General features: G+C 39.5%; 1 protein-coding gene across 2 annotated transcripts in view; it reads right to left on the bottom strand.

Moving 5' to 3' along the window:
* Positions 1-21,452, bottom strand: part of CREB5 (cAMP responsive element binding protein 5) — a 215,754-nt gene that overhangs the window by 155,409 nt on the left and 38,893 nt on the right. For both annotated transcript variants that reach the window (XR_014896181.1, XM_085307535.1), the window contains exon 4: positions 15,860-16,032. Coding sequence is in view for 1 of the 2 variants with exons in the window: in XM_085307535.1 (XP_085163661.1) it covers positions 15,860-16,032 (173 nt within the window). In the remaining variant the exon portion in view is untranslated. The remainder of the gene's footprint in view (positions 1-15,859; positions 16,033-21,452) is intronic.

Genomic DNA, 21,452 nt, shown 5'->3' on the forward strand with positions numbered 1-21,452 from the left:
CTGGTCTCCCGCAGGGCCCTCCCTAAGGAATTCTAAAAGCCTATATCTGCATGTCAGCTAGTGCTGCATGTATAATGACACTGTCGGAGGTTACAGAGTGATGCAATGTTGCTGTCTAGTGCTTTGCTCTGTTAAGAGCACTTTTTTCTTTAACTTGGGAAAACGGACAAGCAAAAAACAACAAAAAAAAAGAAACTCAAGAAAAAAGCTTCAAGTGAACATATCACCCGAAAGCTTTGTTTGGATTCCGTGAGCTCATAACCTCGGCAAGCTCAGTGTATTGGGTATAAAAACTCAGAGCTGACGGCTGCACTTCACTCCTTTCAAATGATGGAAAGATGTTAGTTTGTATATCCCACACCAAGCACCTCCAGTGTGTGAGAAGGGAGGGCAGCAAGGCTACCTCACAACACCCAGCAGAAGAGCTGCTGCCTGCATGGTCTTCTCAGATGTCCCTTAGAAGGAATGCTGCAGAGGCAGTTTCACAGGTTGGGAAGCATGGCCCATGCACCTGAGGTAGATGAGGCTGATGTACCAGCTCAGATTGCTAATAAGTACGCAGATCCATGTTGGGGGAAGGAAAGAGTGATGAGTCCAAACTCTTCCTCATTTGATGGGAGGGGTAATTAAGCTCAACAGAGAGGAAAGTGAAGAAAGGGGAAAAAAACAGAAGAAGTGTTTTCTCTGGGCTTTCCCTGGAACTGTCCCTTTATCTTATTTAAGTGGAAACTTTGGGAGTTCATCTCAGCCTCTCATCCACTTCTTTTCCACACTTGGGAAAGCAGCACAGGGGGTAAGAATGGAAAAGCACTAGGGCTCAAGTGTTTCCAAATGTTTCGCAGTCATATGCATTTATCATTTCTCACCCTCCACCCTTTCACCACTCCCTCCACATAAAATCAGACATCTGAGCTCAGGCATCCAGGCAAGAAGGAAGCCTCCTTTTCCTTTCTTAGAAACTTGCATGTCCCATTCCAGTGTTTCTAAAGCATCTCAGTTAGAATAACTTGCATTAAGGCAACAACATCAGATTGGTGCTGAAAGAGATGCAGTTCAAAGATTTCCCAGAGAGCCAGGTAATTCAGTGTGGGAACCATGCAATAGCAGTTTCTGGGCTCATGTATGTAGAAAGCTTCAGCTAGACTGAAAAGAAGGATTAGCAAAACCATTCTCTCACCGTACCCTCTGCCTTTGATACAAAAACAGCAGTTACTTTCCACTCCACTCTGTGCAAAATTAGGCTGAAATTTGATATTTACATTATCCCCAAGGATGCATCTGCTGAAAAAGAAGGCATGAGCCAGATCCTCCCTCATGCTTGTTCTTTGTCACAGTCTTGAATTTTGGATCATTTTAAGGAGGAAGAGAACACACTAATTCCTAACACTGTTAGTGTTTCAGTGAGCACCGCTATTAATCATTTACATTCCCGCTCTTTCTTATTATATTTGGATAAGCAAAACTGCCAATGGTTCAACAGTATCAGCCAAAGTCAACCCACAGGGGGAAAAAAAGAAAAACAATAGGATTGAATGTGATCCATTGTCTATTTCTGTACAACACAGAAATAGTAAGACAGCGTGAGTGTATGAGAAGAGATCACACTTAGAAAGCACAACTGATGCGTAGCTTATAAATACGGGCCGCAATGCCACTTTGCTGCTGGCTACTGGAACGGCCAGTTGCGTGGCCTTGTCACTGCAGTGCACTGGGCCTGAATCCAGCCTCACTTCCACTATTCTGTCTGCTTTCTACGGCTACTGCAAAGTCATTTGCTTATATATCAGTACAAGCATAAAACAGACGTTAGAACCTTTTATTAATGTGCTTATTTGCAGAAAGAAAATAACTACCCCAAACTGCTTTACAAAACGTGTCTCTGCTTCTTTCAAAGTAAGCTTGTTCCTTGTCTTTATATCACCAATAAAGGGAACAATATTGGAATAGCATTAGATTTTTTCATACGCAATATCTCAACAGAAAAAAAAAAAAAAAAAAAGAAAGGACTCCAGAAAGACACCACAGCTGAGTGACTAAACTAGGGTACTCAGCACCACTGTGTTGCCAGCTAGTGATTTTCTCACATATCTTGTAATTTGGGGTATTTCCAGTAAAATCCCAGCTCCCAGATTCCTGCACCTGCAGGAGATGTTCCTCTCCCATTTTCAAGACATTTCAAACCTTTGCAATCATAGAAAGATTTTGAAAATATTACTCAACGTTTCACAATTTGAACGATTTTTTTATTATTATTTTAACTGGGAAAGGAGGGAATGAAATATTGCTCCATTGGAATCATTGTGAGCATCTTGAGCTGCCTGCCAAGCTTGGTATTTAACAAAAGGGAGAGAGTGGGGAGAGCACCCCCTTCCTTCCCCCAGTTTTGGTCCTCATAAAGCAGAACTGTGTCTGTGCATCTGTGCGGATGGAGACCTTCTGCCAGTTCCACCACTTAGGAGAAGCATCAAGAGCCACCCAGGCTCCCAGCAGTAACACCCTGGAAAAGCCTGCCTTCTGTGAGTAGCTCACTGGCCACTGCTTGGGAATAGCAAAATAAGGGGCATTTCCTTAAAGAAAATAAATCTTTTCCTACATTTTTAACAGAGTCTTAAAAAAAAAAGGAATCAACATAGATCTTTCCTGCCTAATTGTTTGCTTGTAGAAAGCAAGCATGAGTAGAGATCTTCAAGCTTTCCGCCTTTCAGGGCAGATGGAGAGCTGGTGATCATTTTCTGGGTCCCATGGAAAGGACAGCAGTCAAAAACTGTCTGGCTGATGCACAACCTTGGGTTTCCGTCAGGCCAAACTGAGAGCCTGTGCCTGAACAGGATTTCTGCCACATTAGCCCCAAACACTTATGGGAGAGGAGGGTGACAGGAGAGCAGCCAGCTTTACACAAGAAACAGTGAAGAAAGCTCTTACATAGACACATCAGGACAGCTGTTGGGTGAAACGAGCTATGCACTCAGGATAGCAGTTGTGCTCCAGAGCCAGGAAGCTGGGCTCAGTTGTTGATAGCCAGGAGGCTGCGTGCCAAAAAGCAGAATGGCATGAGGTTTGTGTTTAAGTGTCCCGGAGATACCAGAAAAGAGGTGGGGCTCTAAAAAGTTTTTCCTTCAGGATAGAATATAATACGCACAAGAGCTGTGGGCCTGTTCCTCTTTCCTTAACATCAGAAAGTCTTCCCAAAGTCCTGGAAAWTTGTTGTTACAGAGTGAACAATGTGAAAAGTGATCTATTGAATGATCCTGGTAGTAACTATGCCAGCCCTTTTATTCCCTTTGGATGTAAGCAGTATCCTTCTCCTGGAGTTAGATGCAGTATCTGGGCACATTTAGCACTGTTTGCCTCCAACCAGACATTCTGAAGGGTTCAAAACTTTTATTCAGTGTCTCTTTGTTCAGCAGATAGAGAAATAAATAAACCAAACCACTCTTGAACTGCTTCAGTTGTATGTCTATTTGTTCCACACGTAAGACCTATCTAATGCCAGCAAAGAGTGTTGGCAAATGAAAGCTACACACACATCTATTTGTATCACGAAAAGGGACTGCAAATAAAACACCTATTTTCTTATCCTCGCATACTTGGGCTCTTACTGTGCCAAGTATTTTAAATGTCAGCTCCTTAGAATTATGTCAGAGCTGTATGACCAATCCCCAAACTATGTGCATCAACGGGAATATCAGTGGTTCCACAGTACGTCCAAACTCACCCTGCAATACTGCAAATAAAAGGCTGTGGGTTTAGAATTGCTTTTTAAACTAAACATTTATTTTAAAAGATAAGAGAATGGCTGTTGTAGTGCTAACAGCTGAGGACAAAATTGCTCTCTATATGGTAGTTTTTAAATATATCACTCATTTATATTTCTTTAAGAGAAAAAAAATTGGCTGTAGTTGCAATCAGTCTTAATTCATTCTTTATTGCTGCTCTAGTTCTGTGTTATTTGAGCTGGTTTAACTGTTAAAAGCGTTTCAAATGTTCACATGGTCTGCATTAGGTTACAGAATAAAAGTAAGTACAGCCCACCAAATGTAACTTTCTGAAATGCAAACCACATGAATTTGATTTCTTTGTGGTACAACTTTAATTGGGTTCAGAGGTCTTTCAGTCTTACCTGTCTATCTGCTCTCTGATGGCCCGACCTGATAAGGCTAATACAAAGAATCTGAGAATGTGATCCAAACTGATCACCCTCCATTGCAGTACGTGGCTTTATTCCTGACAGTAAAAGCCCTTTAGTGTAGTCCATTTTCAGGCTGCAAGTTCGAACCCTACAGCCACCATTGAACTGGCAGTGGAAATGTTGCAACTCATAGTAAAAGATCATGTCCCCTTGCAGCCCTGCAAAACTGGAGAACCAGAGGGAGAGAAAACATCTATGAGTAACTGCAAGTGTTCATGCATTCTAAAAAAACTGTGTGTGCATGTGTGCATATATGTTTTACACTGTCACATCCAAACAGAGAATGCATCCAGCATACACTACACAGTGCAGAAGCATCTGCAAACAGAAGCCAGAACAAAGCCTGCAATCTTCAGAGACCTTCAACTGATTTCATATTTTCTTTTTTTTTTTTTTTCTTTTGACAATACAGGGTGTTGCCTTAATGACAATGACTCATCCTTTACTCATCAACTCTCCTCTGTTGTACCTGCTTGTGCCATATGCCTTTTTGGAGTGAATCAACATTTCTGCTGCTTCCTATCCAGAAATCTGCATTGCTATCTCAGCTCCAATAAGGAAAGCACCCATCAACAGGAGTTCCTAGGCTCAAGTTGTTTTCTGTGACCCAGCTTGCAAACAAAGACCTACATCAGCTTGTGGGAGCCGATCTGCTAAATATTTGAGAAGAAATGTAGGGAAAAAGGGAGAGGCAGTGTCTAACTACCAACACTCTTTGGCCCTCCCTCCATATGAAGTTTCTTGGTAAGAAAGACGCATTTCAACAAGGCAAATCCTAGAAGTTCCAGCTTGTTTTCCTGTTTTGGGGATGTACAGCATGGATGATGAAAAAGTAGCATGAAAAAGATATTTATAGTGCTCACAGTTCTTTGAAGAACACACCATAGAAAGCAGCACTCAGCAGACCCAGTAACAGGTAAATAGTGTAAGCCAATATGGAAAATTACTTGACTGAAACTTCCGCTGCGATTCATGAGTTTCACTCAAGGAGGTAAATCATTAGCAGATAAAAACATGACAAGCCATCATCTAGTTCAGGCAGATTACGTTCTATTTTCCCCACCAGAAGACAAAAAAATCTGACTTTCAAAAACACTGCAGTGAATCATTTTAGGTTAATATTTTTCATCCTAATCCCCCAAAGCCGTTGTTGCTTTTGTCATCTTTCTATTGCTCTATTACAGAACACTGTTCTTTTCTGATAGAYCTCAAGTAATTTCCAACAGTGAACATACATGCACTAACAAATTAGGTTCCTTAATTATTCCTAGGTTTTTCCAATAAGCAGTGTTGGCAATATAGCTTTTAGGTCTTTGCCCATCATACATACATACAAGGGAAGGCCTGCAAACACGGCAGAGGTGTCTCTATTTTCCTGTTCAAATACTGGACAAGCAGAGGAGCAAGAAAGAAATGTACACCTCAGTGGTAGGTTTTTATTGTCAATATGGAATCATTTTTTTTGCAGAGTCATCTGCAGTGTCCTCAAGGACACATCTTGCAGCTTCCCAACTTGGTCATAAGGAAAACTGAACATTTCTAAGGAGGTTTCTCCCAAAACAAAAATTGATTTTTTCCTTTGAGGTTTGAAATGTGGCTTTGCTYTTGCTCTCAACCTCTATTTTTCTTTTATATACCGATTTTTGCTTCTCTCTGCATTTATGGGTTCTACTTGGGTYCAATATTGTTTTTAGCATTTACTTTATAGGAGTTAGGGCCCCACAACCCTTTACGCTATGCTAACATGCAACAAAAAGATCCAAGCTACTAGGCTGTGTATAGTAAAAGACCAGACTGGAAGGGACCCCAGTTTTCTCCATAGAGAAATACAGTTTCACTTGATGGCTTCTGGAATGAACTTTGCTTATTATGTTTTATATAGATCTTGAATAAATCCTTTGAGTCACAAATTTCTTATTGGAACAATAGAACTATATAGAGGCCAGGGGAAAAGCTGGAAGCAAGTATGGATTTTCTTCCCTGTCATGGAGCCCAGAATCCATATCTTTCTCCACATCCATTTAGTAGGGCACAAAGGGAACTCACTAACTACTTTCTTCCAAYTTTCCCTGCTACTTCACAGTAGAAATATTTTCTGCTTCCTATTTTATTTCTCTATAGATCACAAACAATTCAGACATTCTAGGTCTCTTTCCTATGTGGGCCTGCAAAGCACAGCAGAGAAAGAAAGAATTAAAATGGGCTAAAAAGCAAATTATTTGTACAGAGGTAAAGTGTTCCACAAGAGTCATCTTTCTGATATATGTAGTAACTAGCTCTGATTTTAAAAATCTACTGATCATGTATCTTCAATATAGGCTTAGTTTAATACCTGTGCTATGCAACCTTAGGCAAACAAACCCACTTGAACCACTTGGGAATGCTATGTGAGAGATAAAACAGCAAATTGGTTCATTTCTTTGGTTCATTCATTGGTTCTTTTCTTTTATGTTTTATATTCCAGTTCATTTCTTCAAATGTTGCATCAATACTTCAAGCACAGTCATCTGTCCATAACAGCCTGTTGAGTTTAACAGCCCTTTTTGTTTGGCTGAATATCTGAAGATTATTGCTGCCTTTTGCCCACTTTCATAATGCTCATTTACATATGCTGCCTCAAAAACTTACATCAACAACTCACAGCAACAATTAATTAATGATGTCCAGCATACCCAAAGGAAGATCCTTCAGGCACGTCAAGTCCACAGTTCATCTCTCCAGGGGCAGTTTCCAGCAACAACGCAAAAGTACACCCTGAGAGCAAAGCTTGACCCATGAACGCGTTAGGGAGGCTTCCCACRTTCAGCTCTGCCCAGATGCTCCATGACAACATTACCATTCAGATCTGTGTATCTCCTAAGTATCTTTCTATCATGGGACAATACTACTGCATATTACAAGCCAGGGGACACATCTGGCCTGGTCAGAAAAAGAATATGCATATTCAGCTATGCCAGTATTTGTTTCCTAATGGCATTTCTTTGAGCTCAGAGGCCCCCCAGACAGCACCTTGTAGCTTAAATACAGTGGCATGGTGATCTCCAGACACCAGATGCAGCAGCCTATCTTGGATGTGACAAGCAACATCTGGCACAAGGAGACTGAGATACCATGACAAGCCACAATGTGATGTGATTTCTCCCAAGAGAAAAAAAGGGTATGTCTAAAGAGATCCTGATACATACCAGCCCTAAAAAAAAAAAAAAAGTGTTTAATGCGAAGACTGCTAAGAAGCACAAAATTCTAAATGAGCACTGAACAGCCTTCGCAGAAAATTATGTATTACTCAACATATACAATGATATCAAAAAATGTCAGCTTGGACATGAACTTGTCCCAGGTAACTTGTACATAATGTTAAATGCACATAATGTACCTCCTCAAAACACCAGTGAGATGAACAAATAGTTCAAAGCAACGTCTCTATTAAGAATTCAGAATTAACATATCTGACTCCCAACCAGCTCTAGAAAATTGTAAGCTATTTGAAGAAACAGCTCTTCTTTTGGTCTCTTATGAATACCAAAAATGACCATTTTCATTAAAGAAATCTTAAGATTAGAAGGAGTAGAATACTTTTTTTCTTGGACCATTTGATGCTAACTCTACTATTTTCTCTTACCTCACCAAAAAGAGCAAGAGATGAGGAAAAAGAAAAATACAAAGATACAAGCAAAAGGATAGAAAACAACACATACAACTTTTTTTCTGAATACAGTTTCCTCTTATATCTAATATGTATACACTCTATACCTATTATATATACCCAGTGTCTTAGGTTTTAGGGTTAAAAAGAAGAAGCAAGAATGTTAGTTTGAGTCCTTACATTTACAGCACTGGGTAGTCTGGATGCTATGGATATAGAACTAGATAAGGTAACACAATATGAACCAAAATTCTCCAGGAAATATATACAACTCTCTGAAGACTGTCAAATAAGCTAGAGATTCAGATTCCACTTATTTGGAGACTTGTCCACTGAAAACTTTTTACTACCTCACCAAGTTTTTATGGACCCTATCAGAACAGCTGCGATTCACTTCACTTGCAGCAGAGGAAGCTAGTAATAGCTCAAAGATTGCCCCCTTCATTTCATAAACCAATTAGGAGTTGGATTCTGCAACTGGACTAACATAAACCCCTTTTTTTATTGGCAAAGTTCCATTTCATTTATGTGAGCTCAGAATAAAGTTCTCTGTTGGCAGAACACAAATGCTTGTAGCAGCAAATGCTTCTAAAGCATATTCTTTAACTTTTCTCTTCCAAGGAATCTTCTTCTCACACTCATCAAAATGAACACTTTTGACTCTACCTGCAGGTTCTATCTAATCACCAGTTCCTCATCCATCTCATTAATTTGTACTAAACTACACCGGGAAATTTATAATTATGATTTACCATGTGGGACTTTGCTAGAAGTTCTCTGTAATGACAGATTTTCCCCCCTACATCACATATCATTTCAGTTTTTTAAAAGAAGACATTTTAGTAATATTGTCATCTTAGATTTATCCATGCTTTTGATATAAATTATGTTGTGTTTTTTTCAAGTGCATATTTGGTTTGTCCATAAGTATAACCAAAGCCATATACAGGCCTTATACGGGACCACAGCATAACATTGATTTCTAAACTCAACTCATCATTTCAGTTAATGGGGAGGCATGCTTTTACAGATGGTAAAATAGGATCCATACACTTTATGCTTAGTTTATAACTCTTATGTTTTCCCCAGGAACTTCTCTCTGAACTACAGCCATTGTTTTTCAGTCATGTACCAGCTTAAAAAAAACATTAATGCTTTACTAACTGTATTTACATCCCACTGAAATTGTTCAAAAATACACCGAGACAAGCCATGTCTCAGGTGGTTTCTGTTCACCACATCAATGCCAACTAAATCCTAAAAAAAGGAAAGAAAAAAGAAAGAAAAAACTTTACACCAAACAAGGTCTATATTGTTTCAGTTAGTGTTTTACTGCAGCTTAGGTACCTGTCAAACAGGCTGACACTCGGATAAAACACATACTGGAATCATGCATCAAGGCACGTTAAGTGAAAACCTGTGATGAAGAGCAGAGCTGTGCGATTCAGCTGTGCAGAGCTCTAACGATCATTTCTGGTCTAGGGAAGCATGATCTGTTGCACCAAACCCACTGCAACTCTGAGATCCTCTTCCATCCAAAAATGATTTTACATCTGTTTTAGTTCAAAGAGTCATATAAATCAGAAGCTCTGACTATAAATTTTGATGACACTTTTTAAGAAGATTTATACATTGTATATAATATATATATATACTGGATGTATGTAAGAGATATCAACCACTAAAATTAAACAACCAATGCCGTATTTTCCAAGTTCTGTATATCATTTAAGTCCTACTTATGGCTTACTCTGATGCAAAAGCTGACCTATATCTTTGAAGGCTCAGTATTTCTGCTCAGACACAGAAATAGGTCCCCAACACTATTCTGACCTCACTTTCCTATTGTTCTTGGGTAGTGCAAGCTTTCTAGAACAGAAACTTCATGTTCCATTTCTTATAAAYTGATTATATAAGAATTTCTCGTGTGCGTCATCCCTACCTACCTGAAACAACCACATGGAGAGGGCTATAGCTACTGAAAATGGAAGAAAAAGTTTATCTTGGTAACAAAATAATAGCAGCCACTGATCAAGAAGTTACACAGTATCCGTGGCATTTTGTTGTTCTTGGTGTTCTTGTTGTTGTAAGGAACAAACAGCATTTCTAATATGCTTAGGACTTTTGTTAAGCAGAAAATACAAGGCATATGATATTGAGTTCACTGATAAATTTAACCAATGTGTATACTGAGCATGTGCCTTTCAGGATAAGGGTTGCCTTCAAAAGTCAGATAAGAAACACACTAAGCCGTTTCCATTCCTGGTTGACAGGCTATTTATTACATAGCTAATGATCCTCCTTTCAGTTCCTTGAAAGTCATCTTGATATATCTCAGTACTTCCAATCTCTCCCTGGACCTTACAGCAAGAAACAGGTTTTGGGAAAGCATAGGAGTATGTGGTTTGGGATACTATAGAGATGTCATTAACAATCACCTCTTTGTACAGCGTTTTAAACACCAAATGGAGTTTTTCTTTTTCTTGATGACTTAGCAGTGTAGGGAGGGATTGAGTCAGCAGCTCCTGAACATGTCAATGCAAACAACAACAGGGGAAGCTGAGGAGAAGACAGAGCTTTCAAACATCAAACATAGACCAGCACAGTTCAATGCATAGGTAAACATGTGAATCCTGGCAACAGCAGGCTAAAAGGGAAAAAATGGCTTGAAAGGCTCCCTATATCAGGCTACATTTTCTCCCACACCACCCCGCTTACTAGCCTTACTCTACGAGACAATTTGTTTCTGTGAATGTTCATTCATAATTATTTCCTAAGTAATTCACCTGAGCTTCCCAGAGACTTGTGGCTACTGTTCTCATTAACTACTGCTCTCACTAACCTCTACTGAGGTCAGTGTAGTAGAACAAACTACAGAAAACATGTCTTAGCACGAAAAAAACAGATACTGTCAAAAAAAGAAGCAGGCACATTAAACAGTAAATAAAGTTAAAACATTCAGTATAAAGACAGAAAAAAAAAATATTTGGACAGAGTGTCATTGTCAGCTGTTTTCCCTTCCCATCTCTCCCTTTTCATCCCCTCATGGTGATCTAATACATGTTCTTAAATCCTGCACAATAAAAGCTGCGGGTAGACCTGATAAAGTAATGAAGAAGTCAGTTGATACTTTATCTCTCAGTGAATATTTCTTCTCTCCCCAGCTCACACCATTCTGCGGCACCACTGTTCAAATAGATGAGCTAGAACAAAGGCTGTTCCCCCTAGTAAGGGAACTGGTCTTTGAATTTGATAAAAACATATAATTCCATGGCTTCTTTCATGACACACACTCCTCCAGCTTTCTAGGAGCTTAAAGAAAAACCTTCTCTGACATATACAGACATACAAAGCTCTGTCTGAGTTACCAGTTTATTCCAGTACTTTCCTGAACTAGATACATTATGGAAGGATTTCTGCAGCTGAAGCTTACAGAAGATTTTTCTATCTCCTGGAGCTGTAAAAGATGATAACCAAAAGCTTTAAGAACCCAATCAGTAGCTGCACTTCTCAGGTAGCTTGTTGCTTTGATGAAACTCCTGTGTTTGTCAGAGAGAAGCCCTGTCTTTCTGCCACCTCACATCTCTCAGATTAGAGCTAAACTGAAAAATTATTTTCATTTTCCAAATCCCCAAAGCCAGCCAGAAGGAGTCTGCTCTTCATTGTCTACTTGAACCTCTGTAAGTTCSACTACATGCAGTTTTCACATCCGTTCCATTTCCCATGCCCCTCTGTTTGGAAAGCATCTGATCCCAGGAAAAGATGGTAAGCTGGAAAGAGAGATGTATGGCAATAAGAGAGGGAAAGAGATGAACCAGAAGGAAAGCCATAAGTGTTAAAATCAGTGCTGCATGTGGGGACTGAAAGGCTGTCCTCCCATCAGTACTGTGATCCGTCAGTACATAAAGCCACCAGACGCATCTTTCAAACCCCTCTTGTTGCCATCTTCTACCTGCTTACATTTCACCAAATGTGGTTACAATCTTTTCCCTTCTGATGCTGTGCCAGAAGACCATCTTATGTTGATTAAAATACTCTACAACACTTTGAAAGCAGATGATCTATATCACATGGTTAGTGTTGTATGTCCACTTTGGAGTCTGAGTTCACTGAAAGTGGACTCACGTCTCTCTATTTAGTACTGTGTTAACAAGCTGCTGGATCTATGACAACCTGAATCCTCTTGTGTTCCCTTTCAGCTACACAGCTATACCAGTGAACTTCAGACTGGAATAATTACTAGTTGTTATGTCTGCTACTAGCTTTAAAAACAGCAGTTTTTAAACTGTTGGTTTTTAACYAGTTTTTTAACCAGTTTACTTTCTCCAGGAAGACTGAGCTCTTAGGCTGCAGCCACCTATGGAGTCTTTGCTGGTCTGAAAAAGACATCTTACCTAGTCAAAAACATACCCAAATAAAACGACCAGCTTACTGTGTTGACACTAATTTACCTGACTGTAATTTTCACATTCATTGCTAAATACTGAAAAAAAAAGTTATTAAAAAAGGAGACAAAAGCAGCTATTGTACATCCTAAGTCAGAGTCCTGTATCTTGAGCTGATTCAGCTTATCTGCCTTCCTATACCTTTGACAAATGTATGTCTTATATCATTTTTCTCCTCTTTCTCCATATGCCTTACTGCTTTTCCTCCAAGTAACTTATCTCCAAATGATGTGCTATTAATCAGCCAAAGACACCCTTCACTGGTAAGTGTTCCTCAACTGATTTTTCATCAGCACAAGTAGTTACTAGTTACAGCATTCCTCCCACATGCTAAAGACTTTGGTGTGTGGGGCGGGGAGGAGCAAGGAGGTTACAGACTGCCTCACCACATAAATACTATCTGGAACCTTTATAGCAACCTGCCAGTTTGCTATAATAACAATATTGCTCTTTCTCAACCAAGTAGACAGTGGGATGAAAGTGGGACTGCACTCCATCTTATTTTTAAGTTATTACCCTTCATGCTTTTCCTTTTTTCTGGTTAACCTGGCTGGATGCCTGCTTAGCAGTAGCTGGAGCTTAATACCTGAAACAATGTGTACGTATGTGCTGTGCCAGTAMGGCTTGCCCAACAACGCTCATTCTGTCATGTTTTCCCATGCCTGTGTCCATATCGTGCTATATGCAAGCCCCCAGAGCCAGAGTGGGGGACAGAAAAAAAGAGACAGAATGAGAAAGRAGAGAGAGAAAGAGAGGAAGTGAAGAAAAGAGAGGAAAATGACATCCCTCAGGAATGCCAGCTTCTGTGAACCTCACCCGTTCCTCACCATGAAACAAACTGTGTGCGAGCACAGGTGGGTCCCACTCTCTGTTACTGGAGCACAGCCTACAAGCAGGGTCTAAATGAAGACTTTCATTGCTGTTCTCTGTTTGCATTGGAGAAAGGCCATCACAAACATTTGCAGGTGGCTTGGCCGTAGTCTGACACTAAAATATTTGTGGTTACGATAAAAATCAGAATATTCCTACAAGATGGTTCTATATAACCTTTAGGGCTTGATCCTGCTCCTACAGAACTCAAAGAGAGTTTCACCCAGTTGCTCTCTGCCATTTTTATTGCTCATTAAAAGGCATATTCTCTGGCACAATTTTCCATGGTAAGGACTCATCTACCCTTTGGGGCAACTTCAGATGTTTTAAAAACAGGTGGAGCCCAACCCAAAACCACTGATTTCAGCACCTCAGAATTTGGGCTCATTAAAAAGCTGAACTATCACAACTTTTTAAGGCCAGACCAAAACCACTAAACTTTGCAGAGCTTATAAATATGTTCTGAATCTTCTGGTTATAATCCATCTGTATTTATTTTCAATTGCCTAATGCTGAAGCCATAGTCCCGTCTGTACTCCTCATGGGTGATTCTTGAACATAATTCTTAGCACATTTAGAAGGATAAGAAGAAGATAAATGGAAACAACAAGATATGTTCATTGAATAAATAGAATACGGAGTACAGGGAAAAGACTGCAGGAAAAGCAGACAAACAACAAGGATCCTCAACAGTTTAGCAAGTGGATAAAGTCCAAAATGCAGCAATTATCTCCTAGGACACGCCATGGAAGAAAACAAAACTTCCTAGGTGGAGGGAAGAATGGGGAACAGAGGAGGTCACAACATAAGCCTCATTCACATACCAACTCACACAGAGACTAAAATGCTGACAATTGCCTCCTAATCGAGCAGCTTTAGACTCAGACTTAAGAGACATTTGTGTGAATCAATCACATGGGAGAACTAAGATATGTCATGACGCAGTTTCCCAAATGAGACACTCACCACTGACTAGGAAATAGGCCTTTTTACCCTAAATCCCTCTAACTTTGGAGATTCTAATCATCATGGCTCTGAACCAAAGCAAACCTAAAACCTGACTGACAGGGTCTTGCAAAACCACATGCAGTTTTTTTCTCATTATACAGAAACAATTGTTTGGAAGCCAAGTACAGTCCCACTTAAAACACCTCACCACTGTTTATTAAGTTGTTTGGGAACGGGCTGTTTTTAATTAGAATCATAATTACTGCTAGGCCTATTAAGTCACAATTTGAGCAGGAGCTTAATCATCCTTTACCTAAATAATGACATTAACTGTTTCACTTTCTAAAACTCAAAATGAAATTGTTTCTTCCTCCCCTTCTCCCCAAGTCTCTGTCTTCAAAGAGAGGGGGATGTACGTAAGAAGAGAACTTTCTCAGATTCACAGCTGGGGATTCAACTGAAAGGTATTGCACATGAACTTTCAATGAACACTATGTTTTATCAATATAGTACATACACAAAGGTACATCTATCAGAYATGTTTGCTTTACCCATGCTATCAGATTTCTCTATTAAGACTCAAACCTTGGAAGAGTAAAAAAAGTAAAAGTAAAGTAAAGTAAAATCGCTTTGTCGGGAGCACAAAACAGGGCTTGGGGATGGAATTCTTGCTCTGAGTGTGGCTGTGCAACACTTCTGGAGCGGTCAGTACCCCAGGCCACACCTGCCATCAGGACATCTGGAGATGGAGAGCTGTACTCCRTATTCTGCCCCAGCCACCAAGAACCTTGAAAGCAAACTCAAGGATAACTCAAGGATTTTGAGCTTTCAATGCCAGGTCTTCACTTTCCAGTTGTACTCTGAAGAGGCTGCAAGTTGCTCATCAATTACTTGGACAATGACTAGAGACAGAGACTGCTTTTGTATTTATCATATAACACAGGTGACCAAATTAAAAATGACAGATAATGAATCTAAGCTGCTTTTTCATTCTCAGTCCACTGGTTTAAGTTTTATCCACACATTTTCATGCACAAGAAAGCTCAAATTCTCACAGTTATGGCACAGAAATCTGTACCTCAAACCATCTGGGTAGTTTCTGTAWAATTAAAAATAAGTTATTGTGACTTATGAGGTCCTCATATTGGCTTTAATGTAGTGTACAAAACATATGTTTTTGTGCAGTTCTCCAAACATGAGCATACAATTGGCCTTCAAGCCAATACAACAAGCATCCATACTGTCAATCCATGGGAATAAACATGGATCCATCATCACAAATTGAGAAACTGTTCTCAGAGGTATCTGTGCCAAACTCCATTATCTAGATGGTCTTATTTTGTCTTCAACCATTTCTCAGATATAAAGAGCACCTAGAAAAAAGCCTAATCCTACCAAGAGCCCAAAATTCTCACTGAAGTAAGTGAAAGGATTATGTCCAAAAATACTGTCTTTCYTTCCAGAATGCTTTTAGAAACAGCACGAACTTTGAATGTAAGCATGTAAAAACAAAACACTGTAGAGGAAAGCAGGACTTCCCTGAAATCATAACACTCTGCCCATGCTGAACCAAAGGGACAGGTTTGGAATAGCTCTAGTATCCTGGCCATTTCACCACAAGCTGCAACTTGTATTATAGGGGTTCTTGCTACACAGTAATAAGACCAAGTTATGCTATAACCTTAAGAACCAAGAGGACAACACTTGGTCGTACTGGAACTAGAAATATGGAGAAATTATAAAAAGGAGAGATGGACTTACCCAATCTGTCGATTTGTAGAAGGTGCTTGTGTAATGACAGAACTGGACTGTGGAGATGGCATGGCTTGTTGAATCACAACGCTGGTGTCGTGGTTTGGCATCCTCGTATTTGCGAGCTGGTGAGATCCAGGTCCGGCCATTGCTCCTCCAACTGTATTATGCATGGAGATATTCTATGAAAGGAAGAGAAATGGGAGAAGGTGGAGGAAGATGAAAAAGAAAGTCTTATTTTGTTTTTGTGTTCTATAGGACTACAATTAGAAATCTTAAAGCAACAACAAAATGAAAAGTTACTGGCTCTTGGCAAATCCCAAGTCAATAGATCTTGTTGTAACCAACAACTATAAAGGAATGAAAAATAACTATTTACTTTTACAGAGTAATATAAATGGAAAAATACCTGTGAGTTGACTAATCACTCTTCTGTGATTCTGACTTGTGATTTATAATGGGGGCATTTAACACATATTCTCCTGACTGAATGTGAGATATATTTTGTTTGAAAATGACTTCTGTGTGAGTGCATGGCACTTTGATTTACTATGCAGGTTGTTTACTGTGTACTAGGTCTGCTCAGTCTGACAAGCAAATCAAGTTTTATAGTCCCAAAGTAACAAACAGTACCTGGTACGTCACAAAACAGCCATTTCTATTAGGGTCTATATATTCTGTATAGCAATAATATCCTAGAGCCCTAGAATAATAGCATTGTATTTTCAAATATATAGCCTATGCTTCAGGTAACTTAGAGCCCTTCAAAAGTTCTTTAGAAAAAGTTCATGGATAACTTACATCCACAGACTGTAGAAAACAGAAGTCAAGGAAAGGGAGGACAGAGGGCAAAAGCCATGGGAGGGGACGATACTTCTAAGGAGGGAACTCCAAAATAAAATTTTTCCCTACACATTATCCTTACACATACAATACACACTGGTGCTAAACCAGAGAGTTTAACTTGGCCTGGCTTTAAAAATAAACAAAAACCTCAAGCTAGAGATAACCCTCAGTGTGTACAGGGAAAGATACGGCAACCTTGAGAGCATTCTTCTTCTTATCAAGGATCAACCTGTGGATTGTTAGTAGGAAGAGGAAAAAAAAGCTTTCCAGTMTCATCTAATGCTAGGCTCAGGAAAAGAAAAAAAAATCCTTTAGGTCCACAGTCTTGCACCAAGACTCAGGCAAAGCATCTTCCATAACCACTTCAGGACTGAAAATRAAGTTCAGTTTCATGCAAAGTTCCCATTTATGATCCTATTTGTTTAGGAAACACAGAAAACACAAAGTAATGATAGACAAAGCTGGTGAGAAAAGATGAAAGGAACTCAGCCCCCTGCTCTTAACTGGAGGTCARGAGAGGCAGACAATATTCTACAATTGACAGATGTCACAGGGAGTTATCACTTTTACAGAAAAAACCCCACAAAACCTTCAGTATAGCAAAAAGGAAGAAAATAACACTGCTAGTGCCAACAGGCTGCTGATTTTTGGCATTCTTCATCAGACAGAGAGCATCCAGTGTGATAAAAACCTTTGATACTACATTCATTCACTGTTTTGAACCTCAGATCTAAAATAAAGATTCCATCTCAACTGAAACAAGAATAAAGGCTTTAAATGACATTTGTCACAGAAAAGAGGACTCAGGTTGAAGCTCTTAGCTGTCATCCCAAATCTTACATATTTCAGGTGATTTCCCAGGCTGTTGTGGACACATATCTCTCTTGTTTCTCTTCCAGGAGTTGTTGCAGTTTTCAAGAACAAATAAAGAGGCAGAGGGGCTGACTACAGCCTCCGTGGTTGGGCCACTCACTCCATATGCAGAAGACCCAGCTCTGAGTTCTTGTTCCAATAAATAATGTAGACAATATGAATCAGGTCCATCAGGAGAACAACGGCCAGCATTCACTTAGGCACAAGGATTGCGAGAGGAAGCCTGATCAAAGACTTTAATGTTAATTTTTCATATTCTCGTAGTATGTCATTACCATCAGGCTCTTATAAGAGATAACCACCTTAGATATATGGATTTTTTTTCCAAAATAATTTCTCCCTGACTTAGCACATTTCTATAAAAATATCTTTTCTTCAATGTATTAGCATTTTCTACTGAATAATTGTTTTGCTGAAAAAGAAAAACAGCCAAATCTAGTTTAGAATTCACAACCACACTATTTTTGGTCATTATTAGGATATTGCAAAACCATGCCTAATTTCTGTCCCTCATCAAAGCAAATCTTTACCACTATCACTTCTCAGAGCTTCTCTCTTGCATTAAATCATGTGTTCCAATCAAAACCTATCAATATGTGATTTACTTGTTTCAAAGTTAACCTTATTTAATGTCTCCCTTACTATCCCCCCAGAAGTTTCTTAATCCTTCAGAATATTTCTGTATTGCCTGTTTGCTTTGAGTGGTATGCTTATTAGAGCAAATGTTAACTCGTAAGGAAGGTATATAGTACTTCTACCTCTGGGTCTATAGGGGAGCATCAAAGAAAAAAAAAACATCAGCCACCCAGAGTGAGTTTGCTCTGCAAGGCTGTGCAAATGCCCCCCCACCACTGGCAGCACGGATCTTCCGCCTACACATGCCTTGCTCCTAGAAAAGGCTGTCTGCATGAAGCAACAGGACTGATCGAAAGCTGTTCAGGACTCTGAAAGCCTTGCTCTAGACTTCAGGGTCTCTCCAAGAGACAGAACACTGATCTACTACACAGGAGGATCTTTAAAGGCAACAGAGAGGGTGCCATAAGTCAAAGGGGCCTGGAAAGAGACAGGATGTAAATTAATAATGAGCTTCACCCAGGCGTACTCCACTGCTTGTCCAAATTTTGACTGGACTTCATAGTACCACGTAAAAACAGAATTCCTTGAAGATTTAACGTTAAATTTTTGTGCTCCTGGATTTAATGCTCCCATTTTCTTTTCCATCTCTTTCCCTTTTTCTCTCTAAGATATAAATGGTTTGAGCTATGATGAGTCTGAAAAATTTGGATTCCACATGAGACGTTAAAATTGTAATTGCTAGCTTACACGCAAAACTTGTAATGCTGACTCAAAAATTTAACCATTTCAAATAAACTRTACATTTTCAGTGAAACGTAGAAAGTGGGATGAACGCACAATGCATGGAAAGCAAAACCAAACCGAAAACCTGTCAATGTATCCAGCTGTCCACTCTTTTCAGTAATGCAAGTGCTATTGTCGGGCAGGAGTTTACACATCTAGTAAGCTGCCAAGAGAAAGCCTAAGATTTCCCAACAAAATGTCAAATTCAGCGTGACTCTCGCAATCACAAGAAAAGGATTTTGCCATCTCAGAATAATCTGCATTGGTGAGAGGCTATGAATTTACAGAGAAGTTCAAACAAGTTCATATCTAAATGACAATGCCTATGCTTTGAAAAATGGCAGGAAGATAAGGCACAATAAATCTGACACTAAGCCTATCTAATCTTGTCYTATGCATCATGACACGTAGAATGACTCTGTCACCAGCACAGCAAGACTAGGCTCGCTGCAGATACGATGCATATGGTCTTCAGAACTCCCGAAATGCCCTTGCTACATTGAGCTCTGAACACGATTCAGAACGCAGCTGGATATGATATTAAAGATTTCCTTGCAGACTCAACTTTAAGGGACTCCAGACCTTCTAGAAGAGAGAAAATTCAGAAACAGTAACACTGACAGAAAGGGAGAACCCCATTTTGTAACTGAATTGTTATTTGGCTAGGCTGCTTCAAGCTCTAGTTACGCTTTTCCACGAGGCTCCATGAAGAACATCTCTGTATCCCCTTTTCATTCTCCTCCAGCTCCTGAGCTGATGGTTATGATGAACTGCTACAAGATGGCGGGACCTCGGATCACTAGTGCAGAGGAGGAGTCAAAGGGAGACATGCTACAGGCAAAGCTCTCCCTCCGCTTTTAACACTCCTGAGCCCTGAATCACATCTGTATTCTGAGAAAGGATGACACACTCTCAGCATTTTCTCAGAAATCTTCAGAACTGTCCTTTGGCATTCAGAGAGCACATCTGAGCGAACTATTATTATTCATTTTATTACAATTGGGCTTAAACGTCCACACAAGGAATAGACTGCTCACTTGCAGGCATGAGAGATATCCTTGGCCCTTAAGATCCATACGCAGGAATTTCTTTCCTCTAGGAATTCCCCACCATAATTCTCAGTCATGCTCACTGAAGAGGAAATTAGGATTATATCCTAGATAACACTGAAGAAATCTTACAGAAATATCCCCTACACACATGGGATCAGACCATGCTTTCCAGCAGTATTTAACATTTAAGTAAAAAATATGTATGTATACAGAGATTGCTTTTGAATCAAGGTGCTCACTCTCTGCCTCTCCAGTTGCAAGAAGAAAGGGCATAGATTAACATCAGATTGTCTTCTGCCTATTTTCCCCTCTTAAGAACAATCAAGAAACTTTCTAGGGAACACTTGAGCATTTTTCTCCCCCATGCAACTTTTAAACCCTGGATAAGTAACAGACTTCTTCTTTCTAAAGGCTAAAAACTTCCGGAGGTTATTCTTCCATGTTCTAGTGGAGAGGATTACACATCACCCTGAAAGAGCACACACCCTGTTGGCAAGCGTAAGAGAGAAATGATGGCTCCACAGACACATGCAAAATACACCCTGTGACTCCAGGCAGTCACCATTTCTGCTGAAYGTGGCTCTTCCAGTGAAACACCCGTCCACATCACACATACCGTCTTTACCATACATCTCTACCGAGTAACGGCAAAGGACGAAGCACATGGATCTACCCTTTACCATCCACTGTAGCCTACTGAGTTTCAGAGGGAGTTTCTTTGTGTTTTTAAACTAGCAGAGCTAATTTTTAAGCCAAAGATAACTTAATGTTCTCCTAATATTCTTTTTTGACTAGGATGTTTTATGAAAATTGCAAATACCAGGTTTATGTGAACTGACAACTCATTCAAGATTGTTCTGAGTGAGCCCTTATTTAGATGAACAGGACTTTAACCAACTGTACATAAAATATATGACCATTTTGTAGAATATTATTAAAGTTGTTGTTTGGGAAAATACAAGTAAACAATTTTTTGAGGAAAACAAAARAAGTGCAAAATCGTGCCTTCATCAGTGTTTTTCATGGTAAATACCTTTTGACTTTAGAAGTTAAAGTGTTTTTCAAGCAATTCAAGGGAAGAGGCATCAACTTCAAAACGAAATATTTAAATAAGAGAAATCAAAGRCACAGCAATGCTTAGACCTGATACAGCCTGGCCTCTCAATTAATCTATTTTAGTAAGGAGAAATATTCTAAGCTGTCTCTGTTTCAACTACATGACATTCTACAGGAGAAAAAAAAACATTTCTAATCTACAGTCTAAATCTACAATTTTGAAGGATGCTACAGACACACAGCATTCAGGACAACCAATATACAGATTTAAACGACAGCAATGTGTGCACTTTTAAAAGTGCATAATGGTATCTTGCCTGATGATGAAGATCGTGACTCCACAATACATATAGACATGAGTAAAAACCATGTGTGACATAGTCCTCAGCTGCACATGATGATCATACAGCTCAAAA

Source organism: Rhea americana, unplaced genomic scaffold (assembly GCF_003343005.1).
Source record: "Rhea americana isolate MKP2758 unplaced genomic scaffold, rheAme1 scaffold_26, whole genome shotgun sequence".
NCBI lineage: Eukaryota > Metazoa > Chordata > Aves > Rheiformes > Rheidae > Rhea > Rhea americana.